The sequence below is a fragment of the Phyllostomus hastatus genome, unplaced genomic scaffold (genome assembly GCF_019186645.2).
Source record: "Phyllostomus hastatus isolate PE091 unplaced genomic scaffold, TTU_PhHast_1.1 phas_scaffold_345, whole genome shotgun sequence".
Taxonomy (NCBI): Eukaryota; Metazoa; Chordata; class Mammalia; order Chiroptera; family Phyllostomidae; genus Phyllostomus; species Phyllostomus hastatus.
Genome location: NW_025334024.1, coordinates 30,317,520 through 30,339,602, shown reverse-complemented (window position 1 = coordinate 30,339,602; position 22,083 = coordinate 30,317,520). Strand labels below are relative to the sequence as shown.

Genomic DNA, 22,083 nt, shown 5'->3' with positions numbered 1-22,083 from the left:
ACTATTCTCCCCAGTTCACAGGTGAGGAGACAGAGTCATCACAAGGATAAGTAAAATACGGAGAAAAATGAAAATAAGGAACGGGAGGGAACGCCCAGTTTAACCCGGCTCAGGGAGAGTCAGAAAGCGGCCAGACTCCAGCAGCCACCCCGGAAGGCTCCCCCAGGCCTGGCTGCTCGGGGCAGCGAGAGCCCAGGCCAGCAGAACGCGGGTGTGACGAGTCCCGCAGAAGCCGAGAGCCCGGTGGTGACGGCAAGGCTAAAACAGGCCCACTCCACGGGCATCGACCGTCCCTTCAATGAATCAAGTGCGAGAGTCCACCACTGTTAATAGCAACTTTATTTTCACTGGTGCAAAAAAAAATCATGATAACTGTATGATGCATTTCCCCCTAAATTTACAATAATGAAGGTTATACATAAATTATATAGGTCACAAATTTTCTATTTTATACTATTAAGAACAAAAATTATTTTGATAAATATGTCAAGAGGACAACATAGATTCTTACTGGGTGGCTGAGTCCAAATATGCAAAATAGAGCTTCTGGCTTTGACCACGGTGCTTTAAAACTCCCAAACATGCATTAATATATTCTAGTGTCAGGGAAAATATTGTACATGGCCTTACTCTGCATTTAGGGAAAAGCCCAAGCTGAATTCCACATACCGTAATCCTTTCGTCTGAATTAATGGCCAACGGGACTAGGGGACAGGGACAGACACTTCCGGGTTAGCGCTCCCACGCGGGGAAGGGAGGGAAGTTACACAACCAACAGTGGAACGGAACAGGAAGGGAGGGGGGAGAGCTTCATTAGTAGCCGTGAGAAGTGGTTTTTAAGCATTTGTCTGGGTTTTTTCTTTTCCTTAACAGGTCACAGGAACTCTTTAAGGAGCAAACCGACCAGGCTACTGCGGGCGGCCGGAGGGCCTGAACACTTACGAAGGGAGGGACTTTATTAAGGTCTTGAAGGCGAGTGTCCGGAGGTGCCGGGTCAAACGCACCAGCGGTCAGAGACGGGAAACCTACCTCGGCATGTCTGGAAGGCACGATCTATGGGAGGGAGGCCTGGCGTAATGAAACCCTCGGGGGCTGTGCGCGGGAGGGGGCGGGCGGCCCCGGGCGGCGGGCCCTCAGAGGACCAGGCCCTCGTAGATGGGCCCCTCGGACTCGGGCGACTCCCGCCTCAGGCGCAGGTGCTCCAGCGTGTTGTGGAAATGCTTGTTGATCTGCTCCGTCTCCTCACTGGACTCCAGGTTGGGGAGGTCTTCTCGGATCTTCTGGATGAGCTGGTTCAACACCTGAATCGTGACCTGCAAGAGCACGTACGAGTTCACGGTCAAACAGGTACCACAAGGAATTAAAGGCGAGTCAATAAAAACGTTTCGAGGAGCTTGTGTCACTCTCGTCAATTACCAGAGTAACTATGGAAACGAGAGGTGCGAACAGCCTCCTGGTTTGAACAACTGGCCGCTCTGCCCCAGGAAGAAGAGGCAGTGAAAACTCGCAGTACCACGAAGCCGCACGAGAGCATGGCCGCCCTGGTTCGGGCTGCCAGCCTCGGCCGGCGCGGCGCTGTCAGCAGGACCGGGCGGCACTGGCCCCTTGGGAGCGACTTACACTCGCACGGACGGCACGCTGGCACGCCCGCCCGCCTGCCCGCCCGCCCACTGCTCGGCGTTTGTGAGCCACTCCGTGTTTTCTGAACAGGGCTGCTTTTCAAAAATCCTCCCAAGCAAAAGAGATAGGAACTGCCTTGCTCATATGGTTTTTCTGTTAGAGATGCACCTGTGCAGACAGAGGCAGCTTTCTGGAGAATCAGACACCCGCAGGGGCAATCTCCCACCCCAGCTCTTGCAAACAGAAAGGAAACCATCAGAACGGCGAACTCCCGCATGCATCTAACCCAAGAGCGCGAGGGAGACGCCGGCTCACTCACCGCGTCGCTCTCCTTTTCGTAAAAGTAGATGTATCTGTTGAGGATCTCGATGAAGAGCTGCACCTGCAGCGAGGGGTCCATGCACTGGTTGGCGATCTTGAGCGCCTTCTTCAGGCACTCCATCACCCGCTTGCCGCCATGCAGCTGGAAAGCAGGGGGCGCGGTCACAGAGGGGCACGGGCACCCACAAACACCCCGGCCACGCGCGGGGACGAACGCAGCAGCCCCGTGCCTCGTCGGGCTCTGCGGGGCCACGGGGACCCTGAGTCTCCATACTTTACAGCTCACAGCTCTATTCCACAGCGAATACATTACTTGTGTATTCACACACATTTTGCATTTACGAGCAGGCGCCCTTCAGAACCACCGCGGGTCGGCCCAGCCCACCGCACTGCCAGAACGCCGCCCTGCAGCGGGCCCACCGTCCTGGCTCCCGGCTCGAACGGGCTCCAGCGACACTGGACTGCAGTCCGCCAGCCGAGGGGCAGGAAGGCCAAGGAGAGGGAGGGAGACACGAGAACGGTTGGCTGGTGGCGCAGTCAGGACACAGCCGGCCACCGAGTTCCCACTGCCATGGGTGCAGTCCACGGCACCCCAAAGCCATTGCAGCAGCAACAGTGAAGATCAGGGGACACAGGTCACCAGGACACGTGGACACCAATAACCAAAAGAGCTGAGACACTGCGAGAACGAGCAGGCTGTGACAGAGGCAGGACTCGGCGCTGGGGCGGTGGGGAGCGCGTGCGGAGACCCGCCCGACGCCGCAGGGCCGCCCCACACCTGCGCCGCGTGCACATGCAGGGTCTGCGGCACGCGCCGCATGGGCACCCCCCCAAGGTGCACTGGCACCAGGGAGCCCTGCTGAAGGCCGCGGCATGGACCTGCTGGGCCACAGTGTCTCCAAGTGGAGGCTTCACTTCCGGAACTTCACGCTGCACACCCCTTTCCTCTCCGTCTCTCGTGACACAACAGAGCGACCTCCTCTGCCGGGCGTCCGCGCCCTCCCAGCGCCTGCCCCGCAGGGCCCGTGCCTGCCCCGCCCCCGCCCGCCCCGCAGCAGCTCAGGACGGGCCTCACCTCCTCCCCATTTCGGTCCGTGTTCCGGCCGGACCAGAAGAGGTGGGCGCAGGTGCTCACGGCGCGGCCCTGGTCGGGCTTCTTCAGGAGCTTGGACGCGGCGAGCGCGCACTGCGTCCTCAAGGGCTCATGGTTCTCCTCGCTGAAGCACGTCATCCTCTCGAAGGTGCCGATGATCAGGGTGAGGGCCGCCAGCTGGGCTTTGGAGTCACTGACCTCGTCCTCGTAGAGGGAGAAGGCCTGGGGGCACAGATCGTGGAGGGGGGGGCTGAGGGCACAGGTCGTGGGGGGGCCTGAGGGCACAGGTCGTGGGGGGGGGCCTGAGAGACACAGACCATGGCAGGGGGCCTGAGGGCACAGGTCAGAGGGCCTTCGCGCACCACCTCGGACTCTGGCGCGTCCCAAGGCCGTTCCCACCAGACCCCCAGCCGGGAGCCTCCGAGGTCCCTCCGGGTCAGAGCACATGGGCCCCCGGGGACAGGCAGGAGGCATGGAGACAGAGGGAGGACACAGAGCAGCTGCAACAAGGAAGCGGGTCTTATCATCACTTGACCCAGGGCTCCCCAACCGAGTTACCTGTGGACCTTTGTCCCCCACGACAGCTTCGCCGGGACCCACCTGGAGATACTCAGTCTCACTAGCACCCAGCCAATGGTCGATTTCCCGTCGCCAGGCCCGCCAGCCAGCGTGACCACAGCACTAAGACCTCCCGAGGCAGTGGGCCGGGGGCGGCCACAAGGGGGCGGCCACGAGCCCCTCAAGAGGGAGCCCAGGGCAGGGGCAGCCCCTCACCTGGGACATGAATTCGTAGGCTACGGTCTCGTGATTCTCAAAGCGGATCTCCCCGGCGGCCAGAGCCCCCTGGAGAAAGAGCCGCAGGGGCAGCTCGGCCAGCTCGGCCTTGATCAGGGCGCTGATGGTCTGGTGGGCGAAGGAGAAGATCTTCTGGCACTTCTTTTCCCACTTGTCGTCCTGCGGCGAGAAAACGCTGTCTGACCGCCTGCGCTGCGGGACCAGCGTGCTCGGGTGCGCGTGCCATACACGAAGCTCCCGCAGGACCCACAGAGCCCGGCGACAGAGCCGGGCCCAGCCTCCCCTCCCGCCGCCTCTCCCGCGGGGCACGCGCACTCAAACGGCGTCCGCTCCCGCCAGCCGCTGGAGCGCCCCGGCCCTGCATCTCCACACACTGGGTGCGTGCCTTTCTTCACCAGACAAGCAACACGCCCCCAAACTGGACACGGTTAGGAAAATCGACGAAAGCATTTTAAAAATTAAAATCATCCCTAACTACCGCCCTGCACCAATCGCTGAGCACATTCTGGAGTTGATGTCTTCCTGTCTGTCTGCTCTGCGAATGGAAGGGAACAGGGCCTCTGCGTGTGGCTGCCTTTCCCCCTTTCCGGCAGCAGCCCGCCGCAAGCTGAACCAGCCTCAGGCCGCACGTGACCTGTGTCCAACTTCTTTTCTTTACTCGTTTTGTCGCAGCAGTCCTCCTCACGATACTGAAGTTACTCACATCATCCCAACCACGAGGATGTGTTCCAGGCTGGGCGCGGCACGAGGCATGGTGTACTTAGCCACGCCCCTCTGGAAACCACCTGTGGTTCCATGGCGAAGGGACAGTCCACGCACACAAAGCTTTACTCAGTCCACACCTCAGTGTGAGTTCTCAGGAGTGCGTGTACTGGACCCTCAAGGCTCTAGTCGCACACCGCCAGAGTTTTCTAGAAAGACCGTAGCACTTGGCATTCCCATCACTGCTAGACGAGGAAGTTTTCATCGCACCATTGCCACGGCTGAGCTTTACCTTTCCTTTCTCCTCACCGCTGTGACCTCTAAAAAGGCCCACTGCTGCACTTACTGGTGAGATCGCACATTTCATCCCTGTCCCTCCCACCTTTCAAGGAGAGGAGCCGTCACAGATGTGTCCCGAGGACCCGTGCAACGGCCCAGGTGCGCATCCCGCTCCGGGCACGGCGCGTGGGGTGGGCGCAGCAGTGCCGGTGGCCATGGTTATCGGCACACTCAGGCACCCATCCGTCCGTAAGAGGCTGGAAAGGGACTGAATGAGCCGCAGGCCCTGCTGGCGGTCTGCGGAATAACTGTGTCTCCTCGTTACTAGAAAACTGAGCTCACTGAGGTGTGTTCCACAACGAGAACCCGGCCACCCAGCTTTCAGGCACAAACCCACACCTGGGGGACCTTGGCCGTACGTCTGCTGGCGAAGGGGTGAGCTCACAAACAGTGACCCAGCTGGAAAAGTGATGCCGTGGCGGGCTCCGGAGCGAGGGGAGGGCGCCGCCCGGCCCTCCCGTCGGCAGAGCTGACTCGGTCCGCCCCCAGGCGACAGCGCACGCCGGGGTCCGGGGAGTGCGTCCTGTGCCTTCTGAGCCAGCTGCATCGTGAACTTACAACTTCCCACAAGTGACCTTCGCACGCAGCAGAACCCCCGAGAACAAATTTAAACTGGCCTAGTGTCTCGCTTCTAAGTGTGTGCCCGGGCTGGACCGCTCGACCAGGACGCGGGGCAGAGGAGGAGCAGTGAGCCGAGGGCCGGAGACACGGCCCTTGGGGCACCGGTGTCCGTCGGTGTCCGTGTGAAACCTGCTGCGGTCACACGCTGCGGTGCACACACAGAAGAGGGGTGGGGAGGGCCGCGGCTCGCGGCAGGCACACCCACCACTTTAAAGCTCTGCTTGTAGCGGAAGGCCAGCTGGTAGGCCGCGAACACCAGCGGCGGCAGCGTGAAGCGGATGCGCTGGTTCCCGCCAGCTCCGAAGTGCTTTCGTGCCGTGTTTAAGATCTGGCCAAAAAAAACACAGACCCGTTAGTCTTTCCGGACAGCGGTCCGTCCCGTACAGAATCACGTGGCGGCCCCCGTGCTCTCGGGCCCCGTACAGGCACCACCACCACCATGAGCGTCACCCCGAGACAGGCACGAGCCCTGTCTCCCAGACCGGGGGGGGGGGGTCCCCAGGGCCAGCAAGCAACCAGCCGTCTCCCTGCACACGTGTGCGCCCACTGGGTGGGCACAGAGCCCTGCAGGGGACTTCCTGTGTGAGCCCGTCTGACACCCACCCCGCGACCTGTGGCCCTGGGCCCACCGCTTCCCCTCTCTGAGCCGCCAGGTCGTTGGGACAACAGGGCAGGACACCTCCCCTAGGTCGTCGGGACGACCAAGCACCCCATGTGAGGCGCTGCCGTCACCCGACCCGAGGCACGTGCTCCGGAGGGTCGGCGTTCACAGGGTCACAAACGGCGACGTGCGCCCTGCCGGCCCATGCTGCCCCCGCCCCGGAGAGCAGGCCACGTGCGTCGCGGGAAACAGCAGCACACTGTAGGGGCCGTTGTGCGGCAGGGGTCGGGCGTCTCAGAAAGTGGCAGGGACTCACACGACACCTTTTGTCGGCGTGACGCTGTGGGACAGACGCGGGTCTGTGGGCTTCTCCGACACGGAAGTCGGGGGAGAAGAGGACGCGTCCCCCGTGGGCAGTCGGAGCGTACCGCCCCTGCCTGCACGGGCTCTGTGCCTGGACGTGGCCCGCCGGCCACAGGGGCGGCCCGGTCCCCAGCCCTGACCCCGGGCTGCGAGGAGAAACGCAGGCCCAGTCAGGCAGGGTGTGTGACGCGGGAACTCGGGGAGCCGGCCCGAAGTGTCTGTCACCACGCCAGGGCACGGCTCTCACCCCACCAACGGGTCAGCTTCCTCGTCCCACGGGTTCCAAAGGGGCAGCGACTGTCAGCCGGGACAGAGGCAGTCACACAGCACAGAGCCGGGGCCCAGCCTCACACAAGGTGCGCGTCGCAGCAGCCGGACGCGGAGCCTCCTGCCCCCGGCGGCGGCTCGTCCGCTTGGCCCCACGGCCGTTGGCCGTCGCCTGTGCCCTCCGCCGTGAAATGGGCCGCCCCCAGCAGTCGCTCGGGCCCCGGTGTCGGTCTCTCCCAGAGACGCCCTGAGGACTACACACAGGGAGGAGGCCCACCGGTTCTTACCAGGAAGGGGGGGTTTCACACGCTTCCAGTGTGGCACGCGTGCACACACACACACAACTTACACTCGCAAACCTCGGAAACGTAAGTGCAATTCAACGTAAGGCCTGTCGCCTCTGCCCTGAAGGCCACACACAGCCCTGGCTGGCGGCTCAGTGGACTGAGCGCCGGCCGGCGAACCGGGGGGTCGCTGGTTGGACCCCCAGCCTAGGGCACGTGCCTGGGTTGCGGGCCAGGTTCCCAGCAGGGAGCACGTGAGAGGCAACCACACCTTGACGTTTCTCTCCCTCCTTTCTCCTCTCTCTAAAAATAAATAAATAAATTCTAAATTAAAAAGAAAAAAGCAACATGCAGTTTCAGCAACGCGAGTGGGGAACGATCACCAGACACCCCACCAACGGAAGACCGGCTCTTCTGTGACCCTTACGGAGTCTTAAAAGAAGCCAGAGCAACCAACTTGTTCCTTCCTTCCAGCTCCAGAAGACGGCAAGTAACTGCATTTATAAATGAAGTAAAAGCCTATGGATCCCACTTCACCTCTTCCTCAGCTGCAAGCCCTCTAAGGCGACAGGCGGCCACCCCGGGCCACTGGAGGCGCACTGCACCGACCCACTGGCACGGTGCCGGGCACGGGCCGGGAGAGTGTTCGTACCAGGTACTGCTGGTCGGGGTCCTCGGACCGCAGGAGGTGGATGAACCGGCCCACCAGGCTCTGCTCGTCGGCGAAGTCCTCCGGGTCGGGGTCCTCCACAGGCTGGTCCGGCTGGTCCTGAATCAGCGTGGACACCAGGTTCATGATGGAGTCCACCTGGAGCGCGGGAGACAGAAGCCCCCTGGGTGAGTCCGGCCATCGGCGTGAAGAGCCCCCGTCGACAGGACACCAGCGATGACGCGGCCCTTCTCTAAGCAAGTCCATGTGTGCAGACACGCACCGACAGGCGTGTGGACAGAGAGGCCCCGCGCACCCGTCCATGGTGGCTGTCCCTCCTCGGCGAGACCACGGCGCTTCGCCGTCCCGTCCCCGCGCGGCTCCCGTGGAGGGCTCGCTCAGCGAACAGGCCGCTGCTCCGGCGCGGGCGGGCGGGCGGGCGCGCTCACCTGGTCCTGAGAGACGACCTCCGTGCCGTGGTCCAGCACGTTGCTCAGCACGTAGCAGCTCATGCTCTTCCGGGACTCGTAGTCGAAGTACTCGAAGAGCGGGGGGAAGTGCTTCAGCTTCAGCACCGTCAGGACGTTGTTGTACGTGTCCACGGGGATCTTGAGGAGCCGCGTGAGCTCCTTGGACACCGCGCTGCTGGTGGCGATGCTGCGGGGCGGGGGCAGCCTTCACCGCGGGGCCCGCCTCCCCGAGACACTCTCGCGCTCACATGGAAGGGACACGCCACCCTCCACGCCACAGCCACCTCCTCCCCGGACGCCGGTCGTCACACGCGCGTGCCCTGGGGCTGTCCTGCGGACACGGGACGCCACGCGATGGCGGCGGCATGCGGCTGGAGTTGAGGGGACTGCGGGCACCTGCCACTTCTCGGGAAGCACTGCGCGGGGCAGGCAGCTCCCGGGGCGGCCCGGGAGCCCCGTGCACTCACGACGGAAACACGCAGGAAGGCGGCTCCGTGCAAAACGGGCGAGTCCGCGGCGTGGGAGAAGCGCGGACCGCCGCTCCTGCCCAGGTGTCGGCGGCCCAGAAAGGCAGGGGTCAAGGGAGCGCGGGCAGGGAGTCTGCGGGGGCGGAGGCGTGCCCCACTATTTTTAAGAACCCTAAGGTCGGGACTTCTATTTTTCTGTCTAAGCTTACTTCAAAAATCAGCAAGGAAAACACAGATACATTGCTGGCATCACTCAGGATCCGAAATGCTTTTCAGTTCACAAACGGGACAGACCAAAACATGGGGGGTGAACAGGGGAACGGAAAGGCCACCCTCCTCTCACAGCTAAACCCCGGGAGGGCAGCCGGGGGGTGAGGGCCCCCCGGAGGCGGCGAGACCATGGACAACCGCGGTCGGGCGGGGTCTGGGCAGACCCCACGCTGGGAAGCGAGGAGGGGGGCTGGCTGGGGTGGGGGCAGGGGGGGATGGCAGAGAGCAGCCGGGACTGGGAGCGCCCACGGCAGCCACGAGTGGGGCCGCCCACGAAGGCAGGCGCAGCCGGGGAAGCTCGGGGCGGGCGGCAGAGGGCCGCCCTGTCCCGGACCGTATCGAAGACCGACGCTCAGAGCAGTTCAAACCAACCTCGTTTCTGCACCACAGATACACACATGCCCCTGATTTTTCCCACCTTACTCATCTGTGGGAAACCACTTCCAACAGAAATGCTGCGTGACCTAAAGGGCGACCCAACCAGTTTAAAACGGACTCAGCCACACAGACTCGAGGGCCCGGACAGGCCACGGGTCTCAGACGCCACCACGGGTCCCAGACGCCGGCTCCAGCCCGAGTGCCACCACTCGCCCGACACACACACCCAGGCGGTCAGTCCCACTCCCCACCCCGATCGGCCCCCAACCCGGCACGGAGCAAACGCTCGGGGCATTTCAGACAGGGACCGTGGAGGGGAACGCAGGTCCGGGACAGGAATGGGCCCCCCGAGGGCTTGCACAAAACTGGGGCCCGCACTCACTGCTCAAGGTTGAGCTTGTTGAAGATGTCCACCGTGGTCTCCAGGACCTTGTCCACGTAGTCCACGCGCTCGGGGTAGCACTTCATGGCCAGGTTGATGAGCGAGACCTGCAGGGACACCACGTCCTCCGATGGCATGTCCTGTCGGGACTGGGGTGTGCAGAGGGCCACAGAGTCACTTCCGGAGGGTCCCAGGCAGTCCCAGGGGGCCCACCGCTGAGGGGTCCCGGTTCTGGGGGCTCAGGGGGAAAGCCGTACCCACCTGTATCACTGTGGCCACCTGCTGTGAAAATATATCGAAGAGCTTAATATCTGCCGGGATCCCGGGGCCATCTTCACGGTGAGCAAACAAAGCTAATCTGAAAAAGAAGTAGCCTCGCTTTAAAAGAGGTGAGGCCCTGGGCAGTGGGATCGCGGGAGACGTTTTATTCTCTGCACTTCCCTGTGTTTTCTGCGAGCGGGTCTCCTCTGGAGCCCTGAACAAAGGTCTTTCACAAGGACACGGGACGCAGCCAACCGCTCCCCGCACCCACTGCCACCTGCGCAGCGAACCACCGCTGCCCCGGCCGCTGCGTCCTCACCACGCACCGCACTGGACACCACGCACCGCACTGGACACCGCGCGGAGCAGGTCTCCGGCAGGCCGGTCGTGCCGGACTCTCTGGAACCCCGCCCGAGCAGGCGTGGACGGAAAGGACCGGAGCGACAAGCGCACGCAGCCACCGTGACCCCGCAGTCCCCTTCCGAGAGCAGCGGCACCGCTGAGAGTCGCTTTCGCTGCCGTCAGGTTCGAAACTTCTACTTCCCACACGCAAAACCGCTCACGATCACGCCTGTCACGCGACCGCGATCGGCCCGTCCTGGTCACACCGCTCCGTGCTGTGCTGCGCTCGGAAGCGTCACTGCCGACAGGGACACCACCCCGCCCGACACAGGCCGGCCCCGTGCTCAGCTGCCACCAAGAGTGCGCCCAAGCACCACATCGCTCTCACCGCCCGGCCCGGAGCCGGCCCTCGGAGAACTCAGCCGTGCAAACTCCGCCCCTGCAGCCGTGACGCGGGCACCGAGAACGCGGCACCGGCAACGGCAGTGCTGGCGGGGCCGGCCCCTCGCCGGCTGCTGGCTCCCGTCACAGCGGGCCGCAGGTCCCGGACGAGCACCCGCTGCAGCTCTCAACCAGACACGTACGAAAGCCACAATCAAAGGCCAAGTTTTACAGTTTTTGTTCAATTTTTTGTATTTATTTTTAAGGAGAAGGTAAGGGAGGGAGATAGAGAGGGAAAGGGACATCGATGCAAGAGAAACATCGACCAGCTGTCTCTTGTACGCCCCCACCAGGGACCGAATCCACAGCCCAGGCATGAGCCCTGGCCAGGAATCGAACCAGCGACCTTTCGCTTTGAGGGACAGCTAAGCCACACCAGTCGGGGAGTTATACACTTTTATAGAACTAAGGGCTATGGAAGTAAGACTCAAACCTAAAGGGAGTTTGCTATCAGATTAATACTTTAAAAATCTCCCTCGAGAAAACAAAACCTGTGATGGCCCTGGCCTGGGGGCTCAGTTGCTTGGAGGGTCATCCCATGCACCACAAGGTTGCGGGTTCGATCCCCAGCCGGGGCGGGTATGGGACGCAACCCATCGCTGTCCCTCTCCCCCTCCCCCTCCCTCTCAAATCAATAAACACGTCCTCAGGTGAGGACTAAAACACAAGTGATGACAGAGTGACTGCTGAACATTTCGAGTCACCTGTGTCTCATGGCTACTTGCTAAAGAACCCCCCCGATCCCACAGGTGCCCACCGAAAGGTTCCTTCCCTCCAGATGAGAAACAACCTTCGTCCTTTGAGATCTTTGGATGTGTGAGACCTGAGTGACGGGGCTGCGTAACCACGTCTTCACGTGACGATGACGCGCGGGGCCGGAAAGCAGTCCCCGTTCCCCCGCCCCCCCACAACCGACCGCCAGCCCCTCTCGGCCGAGCGCGGCAGGCCCCGCGCTGACACCCACACCTACGGAACTGAACGGTGCGGCTACGTTAAAGTCGCTAACGAGACCAGGGCGCGACAGAGACACGGAGCCCGCAGGTGACGCCGGGCTCACCTGTCGATCAGGGCGATGATGATGTTCTTCACGTTCACGTTCTGGTGCAGCTCCGCGCAGGCCCGCAGGAAGGGGTTCAGCGTCTGCAGGTGGAACTCGTCCGGGAACACCTGCAGGTCAGAGCGGGACCCACTGCTGGGAGCCAAAGCACTTGACCTTGGACTCGGGCCTCCCTCGCGGCACTTCAAGTTCGCGTTGTAGGGGGAGTCACTTCGATCGCACTGAACTGAGTTAAAACATGTAACTTTCGAGCCTCTCCGAGCGCCAGCCCCAAGAGAAGCACCCCGTAACCAAAGCACACCCACAAGGAACCGAGCCAAGAGGACCCAGGAGCCGTGGGGCCGCGCTCCCCGACGTGGGGTGGGGAGGGGCATTACTCCAGGAGACAGGCGCTGTTTACTCGGGGAAGCTCTTCTCCCCGCGCCCCCCCCCCGCCCCCCGGCAAGGCCCTTTCTCAGAACTGTGGGACGCGACGAACCGGGGCGCCCCCGCGCACCTGGATGATGCACTCCATGAGGTACTCCTGGGCCAGCGCGTCCCTGCAGTTCACCACCTGCTCCAGGATGCCCGTCAGCACGATCTGCAGGGGCGGGGGGGGAGGGGGCTCAGCGGCGGCCCGCGCACTCGCCGCGGAGGGCGCGCCCGGACCGTTACTCTGAAAACCCGATTTTAGATTTTCTCCCCACACTTCATTTCCAGATTTCAGTTTAGAATTTTACAGAAGTGTTTGAAACAAAAAGTCCTCTGTTTCTATTCAGCGTAAAGTCACTCACTAATTCATCTCATTAACTTTTTGTCTTTCATGGTTTGTGCTCCTGGCGTCCTGAGAAACCTGTCAAGTCCAAGGTCCTAAAGCGTTCCTTCGCGTCTTCTCCTAAAAGTTTTCCTGGTCTTAGACCTGAGACTTGGGTCCCTGGCCCGCGGCTGAGCTGTTTCACGGGGCGTGAGGAGGGCCGCAGCCTGGGGGCGGGGGCGGGGGTGGTCTGCACACAGACGCCCGGACGCCCCAGGGCCCTGTGTTGAAAAGGTCGCCGTGCACTTTCGTAAAGAGCTGACTGTGTGTCCTGCACACAGGTCTGCTCCGGCCCGACCGCCGGCACACACCCGCAGGGCGCGGCACGCACAGACCACGCGGCGTGCACAGGCAGGCAGTAGTTGCTACTTGGTCCTTTACAGAACCAGCCTGTCCATCCTGCTCTCCTCGCCTCCCTCCACTGACCCGCGTGTCCACCCCTTCATCACCACGCCACCGCACGTGGCTCTAGGGGCAGTCTACGGCAAAGTCCAGCGCGCCTCAATTTAAAAGGAAATTGGCAACACTCAATCCTGCACTCCACAAGCAGAAGCTCAAAGCTTATGTTCCAGTTTACTTAAGTCTCCTTTGTCAATAGTGGTACCATGTAACAAAAACACTCTGACCTAAGAGTCGGACTTCGGGGGGAACTCGGGACACGAGAGGGGACGGGGGCGGAGAGACACCTGTTTGTAGCGCTCCACATTCACGCCCTCCAGCTGGCTGAGGCGCACCAGGTTGGTGCCCACCAGGATCCGCAGCTCCTGCCGCTCCCGCTCCCGCTTCTCGCGGTCCCGGCTGTGGCCCTGGTGCTGCATGCGCACCCACAGCTTGTTCATCTCCGCGAAGTTGAGCAGCACGAAGTCCATGGAGTCGCCGATGTCGCCGGTGGTCTCCTCACTGCGCAGACACAGGCGGGGGAGTGCTCCCACGCGCCCCTGGACACCCCAGGGCAGACCCGTCTCCCCGCGCACCCGCGAGACAGGGCAGGCAGCCGCAGCTGCCCGGTCAGCGCTCAAGGGGAGCGAACTCACGGGGGAAGCAGCGCCAGTCTGAAGGGACGAACCCCGCCCCCCGACTCCGGGCCCTGCGCCAGCCAGGCCTGTTATGACAACTCCATCGACTCAAAAGCCCCGAGGTGTCCGACGCGACATGCTGGTGATGCCGCCGGCCCACTGCTGCGTGTGCGACGTTTCCCAGGGGAGCGCAAGTGCTTGAAGCAGGGCGAGACCGCGTGCTTCCTGCTCCTCTGCACACCCCCGAAGACGGGGAACTCAGTAGTGTTCCCACATTTCACTGATCACATAACTAAATGCTCAGAACTGGGAGTCAGATCACAATAAAGCAAATAATCTCCCAAGGTTCCCTACACTGTTACATTCTTATCTTTTCTATATATACCGTTTTCATGTTTGGTATGTGCATTGTAAAAATGTGTACTTTTTCTTTTAAAAGGGATTTGATAGTGATATATCAACCCCCCCCCGCCCCCGCATTATGTATCTTAGAAATAAAGGAACAAATAAACTTGACAGAAAGGAATTCAGTTCTTTCCTGTAGGGAGCCTGCCCCATGCACAAGACACCCAGTCAGCCGGTGGCCACGGCCCCCGCCCCGGCCGCTGTGGGCGTGGGAGCGCGGGCCATGGTGCCGAACCGCCCTCCCGGGAGGCGGGCTCTCCCCTCCGCAGGGCGCCTGCTTTTCCCATCCGGGGCTGACGTCTAACTCGAGTGCACGGATAACTAAATACCCTCTCACACTCCAGGGCAGCGAGCAGTCCAGTCCACACGTTGTAAAAACTGACAGACATTCAGGACAGTCTGAAAACTGGGCAGCCCGTGAGAAAAGCTGAGCACACGGCCTCACGGCCTCACGGTTTCACGGCCTCACGCAACGGCAGGGGAACGCGCTCCCCATACGTTGAAGGAGAAACGCAGGCTCTGACGACGCCGACGTCGCTTCTATGGGGGGGGGGTGCTGCGCCCCCCCCAAAGGAAACCTGAGCACCCACGCTGCCTGCAGCCGACCGTGCACACTGCCACGGGCACTCACGTTCTTCTGTGCGCTTTCTATGCTTTTTAGGCATTCCACAACAGACACAGCACAGCCAAACAAGGAAAAAAAAGTGCTCAGTGGACTGAGCACCGGCCTGTGAACCGAAAGGTCACCGGTTCGATTCCCAGTCAGGGCACATGGCTGGGATGGGGCCAGGTTCTCAGTTGGGGGTGCCTGAGAGGCAACCACACACGGACGTCTCTCTCCCTCTCTTCCTGCCCCTCCCTCCCATCCCCTCTCTCCAAAAACAAACAAAACCCTCAGGAAGGAAGGAAGGAAGGAAGGAAGGAGGGAAAAGGGGAGGGGGTGCTCACTCGGCGGGCTCCCCCTCGTCCGGCAGGATGTTCCGGGTGCACTGGAGCAGGTAGTTCCGGAGGAAGAGGCCGCGCAGGGGGTGCTGCACACCGCGGCACATCTCCACCAGGTCCTTCAGGATGTCCTTCCGGGACTGCGGGAAGGACTTCACGTACACCACTCCCACCGTGATCAGCAGGTAGCTGGGGTCGGGAAGAGAACAGGCAGGTCAAGAGTCCGACTCTGCCCGGACACACCCGGACACACTGAATACGAGCAGCAGGATCAGCAGGACCGCCCGGTTTCCTCCGCACGATCACAAAGTCACCGTCTGATGTGAAACACACCCAGACACCCCCAGCGGACACACAGCCAGGCGGACAGGCACACGCTCACCGCCCTCACACGCCTCGGGGAGAGAACTGTCCCCTTCACCCCCTCGCGGTGACGACGTGGAACGACACACGTCCATTTCTCTCTGTTCCCAAGACTCCTCACTAGTCCGCATTAACAGTGAGGTCAGTTACACTCTACAACTTTAAAAAAGTCATTATCCCCCAAACGTGAATCCCATTTGTTAAGAGATTGAGTAACCTCGAGATCGCCCCTAACAGAGCCGCGCAGTCGGCGGGGGTCACGCCCCGGGGTGGGGGGAGGGGAGGGGGGAGACCCCCGCCCAGGGCAGGACTCACAGCCGGGGGATGATGTTGCCGGCGTACTGCACCAGCTCGTACAGGTCGGCCACTTTCCGTCCTTTGGCGAACTCGTCCGTCAGGTAGACCTCCAGGTAGTGCAGCTCGTCAGAAATGGCCATGTCTTCCCGCTCCGGTCAAGGGCTCCAACACGGCCGAGCCACGCGGGGCGGACGGGGAACCCGGCGCGGGCATCCACCCCCTGGGCAGAGAGTGTGCACGCCAGCCCCCCCCCCCCAGGCCGTGCACGGTGCCGGCCGGAGCCCGGGGCCGCCCCACGTCAGAGCCAGGGTCCAGGGAGGTCTGGTGGGGTAGAGCGGCAAGGCGAGCACCACCCACCCGTCAGACCGCGGAAGGCCTGTCCCTCTGGAGTCCCGAGTGACAGAACCCCAGTGTTCGAGAACCGTCACCTCCCGGCTCCACGGCAGAGGGTGCGTGCACCGAGGCAGGGCACACACCCGCAGGGAGGGAGGGAGGGGGGGGCGGCACAGGGAAGGGTCTCTGAGGCCGAGTTCCCCCCCACCCCGCCCGTCACTCAGCACGAGTGCACGGGGAAGGGGTGCTGAGCGCTGGGGCGGAGAAGAGCACCTGCACCCCAGCAGGCAGACCACGGCCTCGTCGGGAAGGACAGGCCGCCTGGACGCCCCCCACCCGCCCGCCCGCGGCCGAAGGATACAGAGCTCGTAGTAGCTCTTCGGCGACAGCATGGAAGTCCGCAGCTCGCCGAGCATGTTGGAGGCGTGCTTCAGGGCGTCCATGAGCTTGCTCTTGTCCTGCGGGGGCAGCGGCGGGCTGGTGAGCCGCCACCGCGACCGACGCTCCGCCGCGCCACCCGGCGCTCACCGAACACCCGTCTTACACGCGGCTTAAACGGGCACAAGGCCCACACTTCAATCCCACAGAACCCAGCTTTACTTCACCCCGCCTCTCTCTCTCCTGAAAAGAGAAGGGCGCGTGAGTCGCCATAGCGCCGGCGTGCCCAGCTCAGCGAGTCTCCCGTGTCTGGGTCCGAGAGCTCCCCGGCAGACGCCGGTCCCGCGGGACTGTGCGACCCGCGCGGACGGTTCACGCTCTCCTGCAAGCAGCTGGCGTGCTGCTTCTCCTGGAGCAAGACGCCGCCCTGACAGTGGCTTTGTCACAGCCGACAGACACCCTTCCGAGGTGCCTGGAGCAGCAGCTCCGCAGCCGCAGGAAGCACTGTTCACGCACAGAGGCAGAGAGGCACGCGACGGCGAGCACGCGCCTGCCCATGGGCTCCGCGCCGAGACTCTTCTTTTGTGCCGACTTTGACTTCGTGCAAGAAAAGCGAGGCAACCGACGGCCTCGGTTAGAGGAGCACGTCCCTGAGCCCCAGAAACTCAGACAGGGAAGAGACGGTTGTCGTCACCACGGCAGCTGTGACTTTGCATGCAGCCCGTGTGGCGCCATCCCCTGAACTGCGGTCCAGAGAACCCAGTCTCTGCGCAGGCCGTCCCTGCCCTGTCTGCAACAACCTCACAATTTGAGAGTAAGTAAACAGGTGTGAGTGTAACCTTCAAGCTAATGTTCGCAAAATACATATATGTATCTGTTCAGGACAGGAAAAGCCTTCGGTATAGGACAAAGGCTGGCTGACCCCAACAGAAGGCGTGCAGCCCCCCCCCCCCCACGGTGCTCACCAGGCATCTCTTCATCTGGAACGACTGCACCTTCACGGCTTGGACCGCTTCGTCCAGGAGCTTCTCCTGCTCATCCTGTGGCGACTGCTGAGTCGTGGGCTGAAAAATCAGAAACGCTCCTGCATCATCTCAGCGACCCCTCTGCTCGCAACGCTGCCCTGTCAGCCCATCCTTCCTGAGGCGCCCCAGTCTGCTGACCCCCAGCCCGCCCACCCCCAGGCCTGATGCCCGCGCGCCCTGAGCGAGGACAGCAGCAGCTGTGCGGGGACCTGACTCCCTCCCAGGAGCCGGCTGAGCACGCTCAGCACAGGTCGGCCTCACAGACCAGGGGCGGGGGTAGCTGCTGCCACCTCGGCTGTGCCAACACGCTCCAAACCGTCCAGAACGCAGCCGTCGGCCCACCCCCCTCCTGCGAAGGTGTACCCCCGACTCCCCAAAAGCATCTTTTTCTGTAGACGACTCTCCGTCTGCCTAGCAGTCCACTCCGAGACCTGGGGACTGGCTGACAGAACGCGGACACCCTCGGGCAATAGATACGCCACGCAGGGCCGGCCAGCTCGGGGCTGGGGGGGCCGGAACTGCTGTCGCCGCCTTGTCACCAACTCCACAGGGCGCTCGCCCCGCGCCCAGGGGGGCACTGCAAATACAGAGCGCTGCGGTTGTGGTGGACAGAGTCCAGCTGTTTCCAGTTGTTTGTGTGGACAACCAACCACACAATAACACCACCACCACGAAAACGAACAGCTGCGGACTGTCGGCCCACCTGGTGCTCCTCCATGCGCTTTGCCGTCAGCAAGACCCCGCTCACACAACGAGCTGGATCCACCGCCCGCAGGACCGACGCTGCGTGCACACCCTGCACGGAGCGCACCGCCTTCCAGTCGCACGCACACGGGGTTCCTCCTGGGCTGACGAGGCCGCTGCTCCGGAACCGGGCTGCGGCGGTGGCCGTGCGACACGGTGAACGCACCGAAGGCCACCGAGCTGTGCTCTTTAACGGCTACCCTGGGGTCACGCGAGGATCGCCTTAGCAAAGGGACGGCTCTACAGACAGAGGAGCACCTGCACCCCACCTGCGGGGGGCGCAGGCGGCGGGCACTCACGAGCGGACAGGGGCGAGGGGTCTAGTGTGTTCCATCACGGAGGACAGTCCAAACCACCCTGGACTTTGAGGTGAACAGAACTCCACAGAACTCCCTTCTGAACTAGAGTCACCCACAAAGATGGAGAACTTCCTTGGTCTAAACTTGGAAAGAGAAAAAGGGTAACTGAAGAGTAAGCCACGCCAGGGGCCCTTCCTCCTTCCTGAGGCAAACTCCGGTAGCACGCGCTCCCCTACCCCCCACTTCTTCGGAAGCATAACAGATCTCGGAGAAAAAACTGTGTCTTCTAAACCAGACCGAAAGGGAGCGTGAAGGCACGCCGCGGAGCGCTCAGTGTGAAGGGCGGGTTCCACAGACCACAGCCCCGGGGCAGGGCCACACCGGCACCGAGGGGCGCACCCCAACGCAACTCCCTCTCTTCCCGGGCTGGGCCTCCGGGAATCCCAGTGTGACCAGCTGTGGTTTGGATTTCTTGGGGGAACTGGTTCCCTCTGGATACAACAGACTTAACTTATTGGAATCAGTGGGTTTCATTAAGTTCAGATGACCAACTTACGGATGTGGCGATGACACGTCAGGAAAGTTTTATGGTTACTGTTTTATTGTGTTAAAATACACACAACGAAGTTGGCCACCTTGCCCATTTTCAGGTGCACGGTTCGGTGGCATCAGGCACGTTCACGCTGTTTCCCGTCGTGGCCACCACGCGTGGTCTTTCCACACGGAAACTCGGTCCCCGGGACATGAACTCCCTGTGTCCCCCAGCCCCCGGCCATCACCATTTCCCCGCCTGTCCCCAGGAGTCTGACTTCTCTGGGCGCCTGTGAGTGAACCCACGCAGGATCCGTCCTTCTGTGCCCGGCTCCTGTCCCCGGCGGGTCACCGCCGGGGCCCACCCGAGCTGCAGCAGGTGTCGGAACTTCCTGTCTAAGGCTGGGCAGTGAACACTCCGTCCCATCGCACCAGCGTGGCCCACACCACGTTCAGTTTATCCGTTCATCCGTGGACGCACACTGGGGTTGCTTCCCCCTTTGGCTGTTACGTACAATGATCATCTTCCCATAGCTAATAAAACTGTGCTTATAAGGAGGTTACAAATAATTCCAAAAATACTTATATAGAGCTAACTAGATTCAGTAATCTATAAACAAATAAATGAAATCCTCGCAAAGTTTTTCTATTTTGTATCAACTTGGTTTAAAAATGACCGACTTACTACAAAGTAGGCTACACCGAGATAAAGCCTTACTGAAGAAAGGCGTTCTCGGGGAGGGCTCCCGAGACAATGTTGCAGAGCGCAGGACACAGCGAGCACACGCCCATGACCACGGTCTCCGCACTCACCAGCGCGCTTCTCCGTTTACAAGGACTCTGCGCTCAGCAGCCACGTGGACCAGAGGAAAACGGAAACACGACAGAATGCAGACCAAATGAACGCTGGTGATTTAGGCCCGTTTTAGCTTGAGACCCGAGCCCCCCAGCCCTCCCAAGCCTACACAATTATAGGGTGCAGAGAAAGCAAAGGTCGTCATGCACTCCCCGATTACGAAACTGCTCGCCACTCCATTTCCTCTTCTGCCAAACAGGGAAAGCGAAGCACTCACATCACCTTCGGGAAGAGCAGAATGAAGCGAGAGTCGAAGCTCAAGACGTGCTCAGCACTCAGCAATCAGCACTTCCTAAGGGTCACCATTATTATTGCCATGTGCCCCAAAGATCCGGTCCCCACTCATCCTGACAACCTGGGGTCCAGCTGCCCCCCCCCATGCTGCAGAGGGAACCCAAGTGCACGACCCCGATCCACTGCTGAGTGAAAGGACCCCCGTCACACAGACGCAGGGCTTCACCAGGCTGAGGAAGTGCTCCTGAAAATACCGTACGGCACAAACAGCTGCTGGGGCCGGGGGAACTGAGCATGGTGAGGGGACACAGTCTGAGTACCTGGCCAGCTCCGACTCCGTTTCCCCAGGACACGATGACCCACACGCCGGAGCACTCGCCTCCCGGCTTTACCTGCTGCGATGCCCTTTCTTCTCCACTCGGAGCATCTCTGCTCAGCCCCCTGCTGTCTCGGTTCCCAGGTTACCACTGCACTTCCTGCAGCCTTTCCCAGGGTCCCCAGGCAGAATGGTCGCCCCCACACCTCAACCCCACTGCAGAGCTGACGGCACTGGTACAGCACCCTCAGACTGTGCTGCGTTGAGTCCCGCCCCCACGTCCACTGCTCCAGAGGCCCGAGCTCCGTCTGAGCAAGGCCTGTCGTTTCCAGGGCCGACACAGAGGCACCCAGATGCTGAGTCCTAGAATTTTAGGGCTGGGAAGCGCCAAAGAGGCCAGCACCAGTTCTCAACACAAAGGTGAGACTCAAAGAAGGCCGAGCGCCCCAAGGCAGAGACAGTGGCTGTGCCAGGCCCGTACTCAAGCGTTCCGTCCCCGTGAAATTCCTGAGGACAGGCCTGGGCGTCTGGCTCCCTGCTCCCAGCGGTTCACCCAGCCCAGAATTGGGGTACAGGAGATCCTCCACCACGGCTTTTCATTTGTCAACCCGTAAACATTGATCCACACACAAATCCTGGTGAAATTTCTGCACTGTTCTTACAGTAACTACCAGCTGCAAAAACCCTGAGAAATATGCACAACCAATCACCTTGCACAGACACATCTCATAGGAAAGCAGTACATGTCAAACACGGAATCCCGCTTCCTGGCACGAACGCAGTTAAAGGGCAGCCAGCTTCCGCAAGCCGGTCTGCAGAGTGAAAAGCCACAGCGTTAACACCGACAGGCAGTGCGCCCGCGCATCCTTTAGACGGTGCAGGCTACAGTGAAACGCCAATAAAATGCAAGTGGCAACTTGCCTTTGTGGGAACCAGGCGCAAGGGTTCCCGTTTTGAGGAAGTTCCAGTTTACCGGCCAACAGCCACGCCACGCTACGCCGCCGCCGCCACCCAGGCGCCGAGAACGCCTACTCCCAGCCAGTGGAATCCTTGCATTTTGTCAATGGGGAGACCAATAAGAGAGCCAAGGTGCCCAATGACCAGACGTTACTAGCTATCAGATAGCACGAGTCCTTCCAGGAAATTCACGTAAGCGAGTCCCTAGAAATCGCTGAAAAGCACTGCAGTCAAAGGAGCGACGGGGCCGAGAAAGCCCAGGGCACCGTGCCGGCCCCTCGGTATTCCTCGCACAAGAGAGGGCGTGGGGCCCTCAGACACTAAGGTGGGATGCCCGCAAGGCAGCCAACTCCCGGCGGGTCCCGATCCCACCTCCGAGCCCAGGGCACTCCGAACCGCCCCGACCCAGCCCGACGCTCAGACCCGGCTCCCGGGCTCAGGGCGCAGCGGGGCGGGGGCCGACTGCATTCAGAGGCGCCTGCAGGCCGAGACTCCCCTGGGAGCGGCCGCCCGTTTCAGAGCCACGGCTGCGCCCAGGAGCCACCGCCCACCCCGGCTCCGATCGGCCCGCCTGCGGCCTTCCCGGGCCTGTCCCGCACCCCGCAGGCCGAGTCGGGCGGGTCTGAACCGGAATCGGGCGACGGGGCCTCAAATCCGTCCGCAAGGCTCCAGGGCAGTGAGAGAGAGCAGGGGCTGGGAGAAGAGTCCGCCCGGGGCCCGGCGGCCCTCCGCACTCACCATGGCGACTCCCCTGGACCTGCAGCAATCAGCACCGTCCGCGCGCGGAGCCTCCCGCGGTCAGGTGACGCGACGGCCCCTCGAAGCCCCGCCCTCTGTAGCCCCGCCCCCTGGCCGGCAGGCGGCTCCTCGA

General features: G+C 61.8%; 1 protein-coding gene across 1 annotated transcript; it reads right to left on the bottom strand.

The window, feature by feature from the left end:
- Positions 1-321: 321 nt before the first annotated feature.
- Positions 322-22,079, bottom strand: VPS35 (VPS35 retromer complex component). Its single transcript, XM_045819012.1, has 17 exons — positions 21,951-22,079; positions 17,216-17,314; positions 16,234-16,330; positions 15,558-15,681; positions 14,886-15,068; positions 13,203-13,416; positions 12,220-12,303; positions 11,724-11,833; positions 9,884-9,980; positions 9,623-9,771; positions 8,105-8,312; positions 7,659-7,814; positions 5,697-5,819; positions 3,809-3,988; positions 3,017-3,256; positions 1,940-2,083; positions 322-1,313 (listed from the first exon to the last, which is right to left on the bottom strand). The coding sequence occupies exons 1-17, from the start codon at positions 21,951-21,953 to the stop codon at positions 1,134-1,136; spliced, it is 2,391 nt and encodes a 796-aa protein (XP_045674968.1). The 5' UTR covers positions 21,954-22,079; the 3' UTR covers positions 322-1,133.
- Between the last annotated feature and the right edge of the window lie 4 nt (positions 22,080-22,083).

What these genes read in the sequence shown, in the direction of transcription:
- VPS35 (XM_045819012.1), bottom strand. An exon ending in GAAGAGCTACTACGAGCTCT is followed by an intron (nt 15,682 to 16,233) that starts GTATCCTTCGGC and finishes CGGAGCGGGAAG; the next exon opens with ACATGGCCATTTCTGACGAG. An exon ending in ACCCCGACCAGCAGTACCTG is followed by an intron (nt 5,820 to 7,658) that starts GTACGAACACTC and finishes TTTTTTGGCCAG; the next exon opens with ATCTTAAACACGGCACGAAA.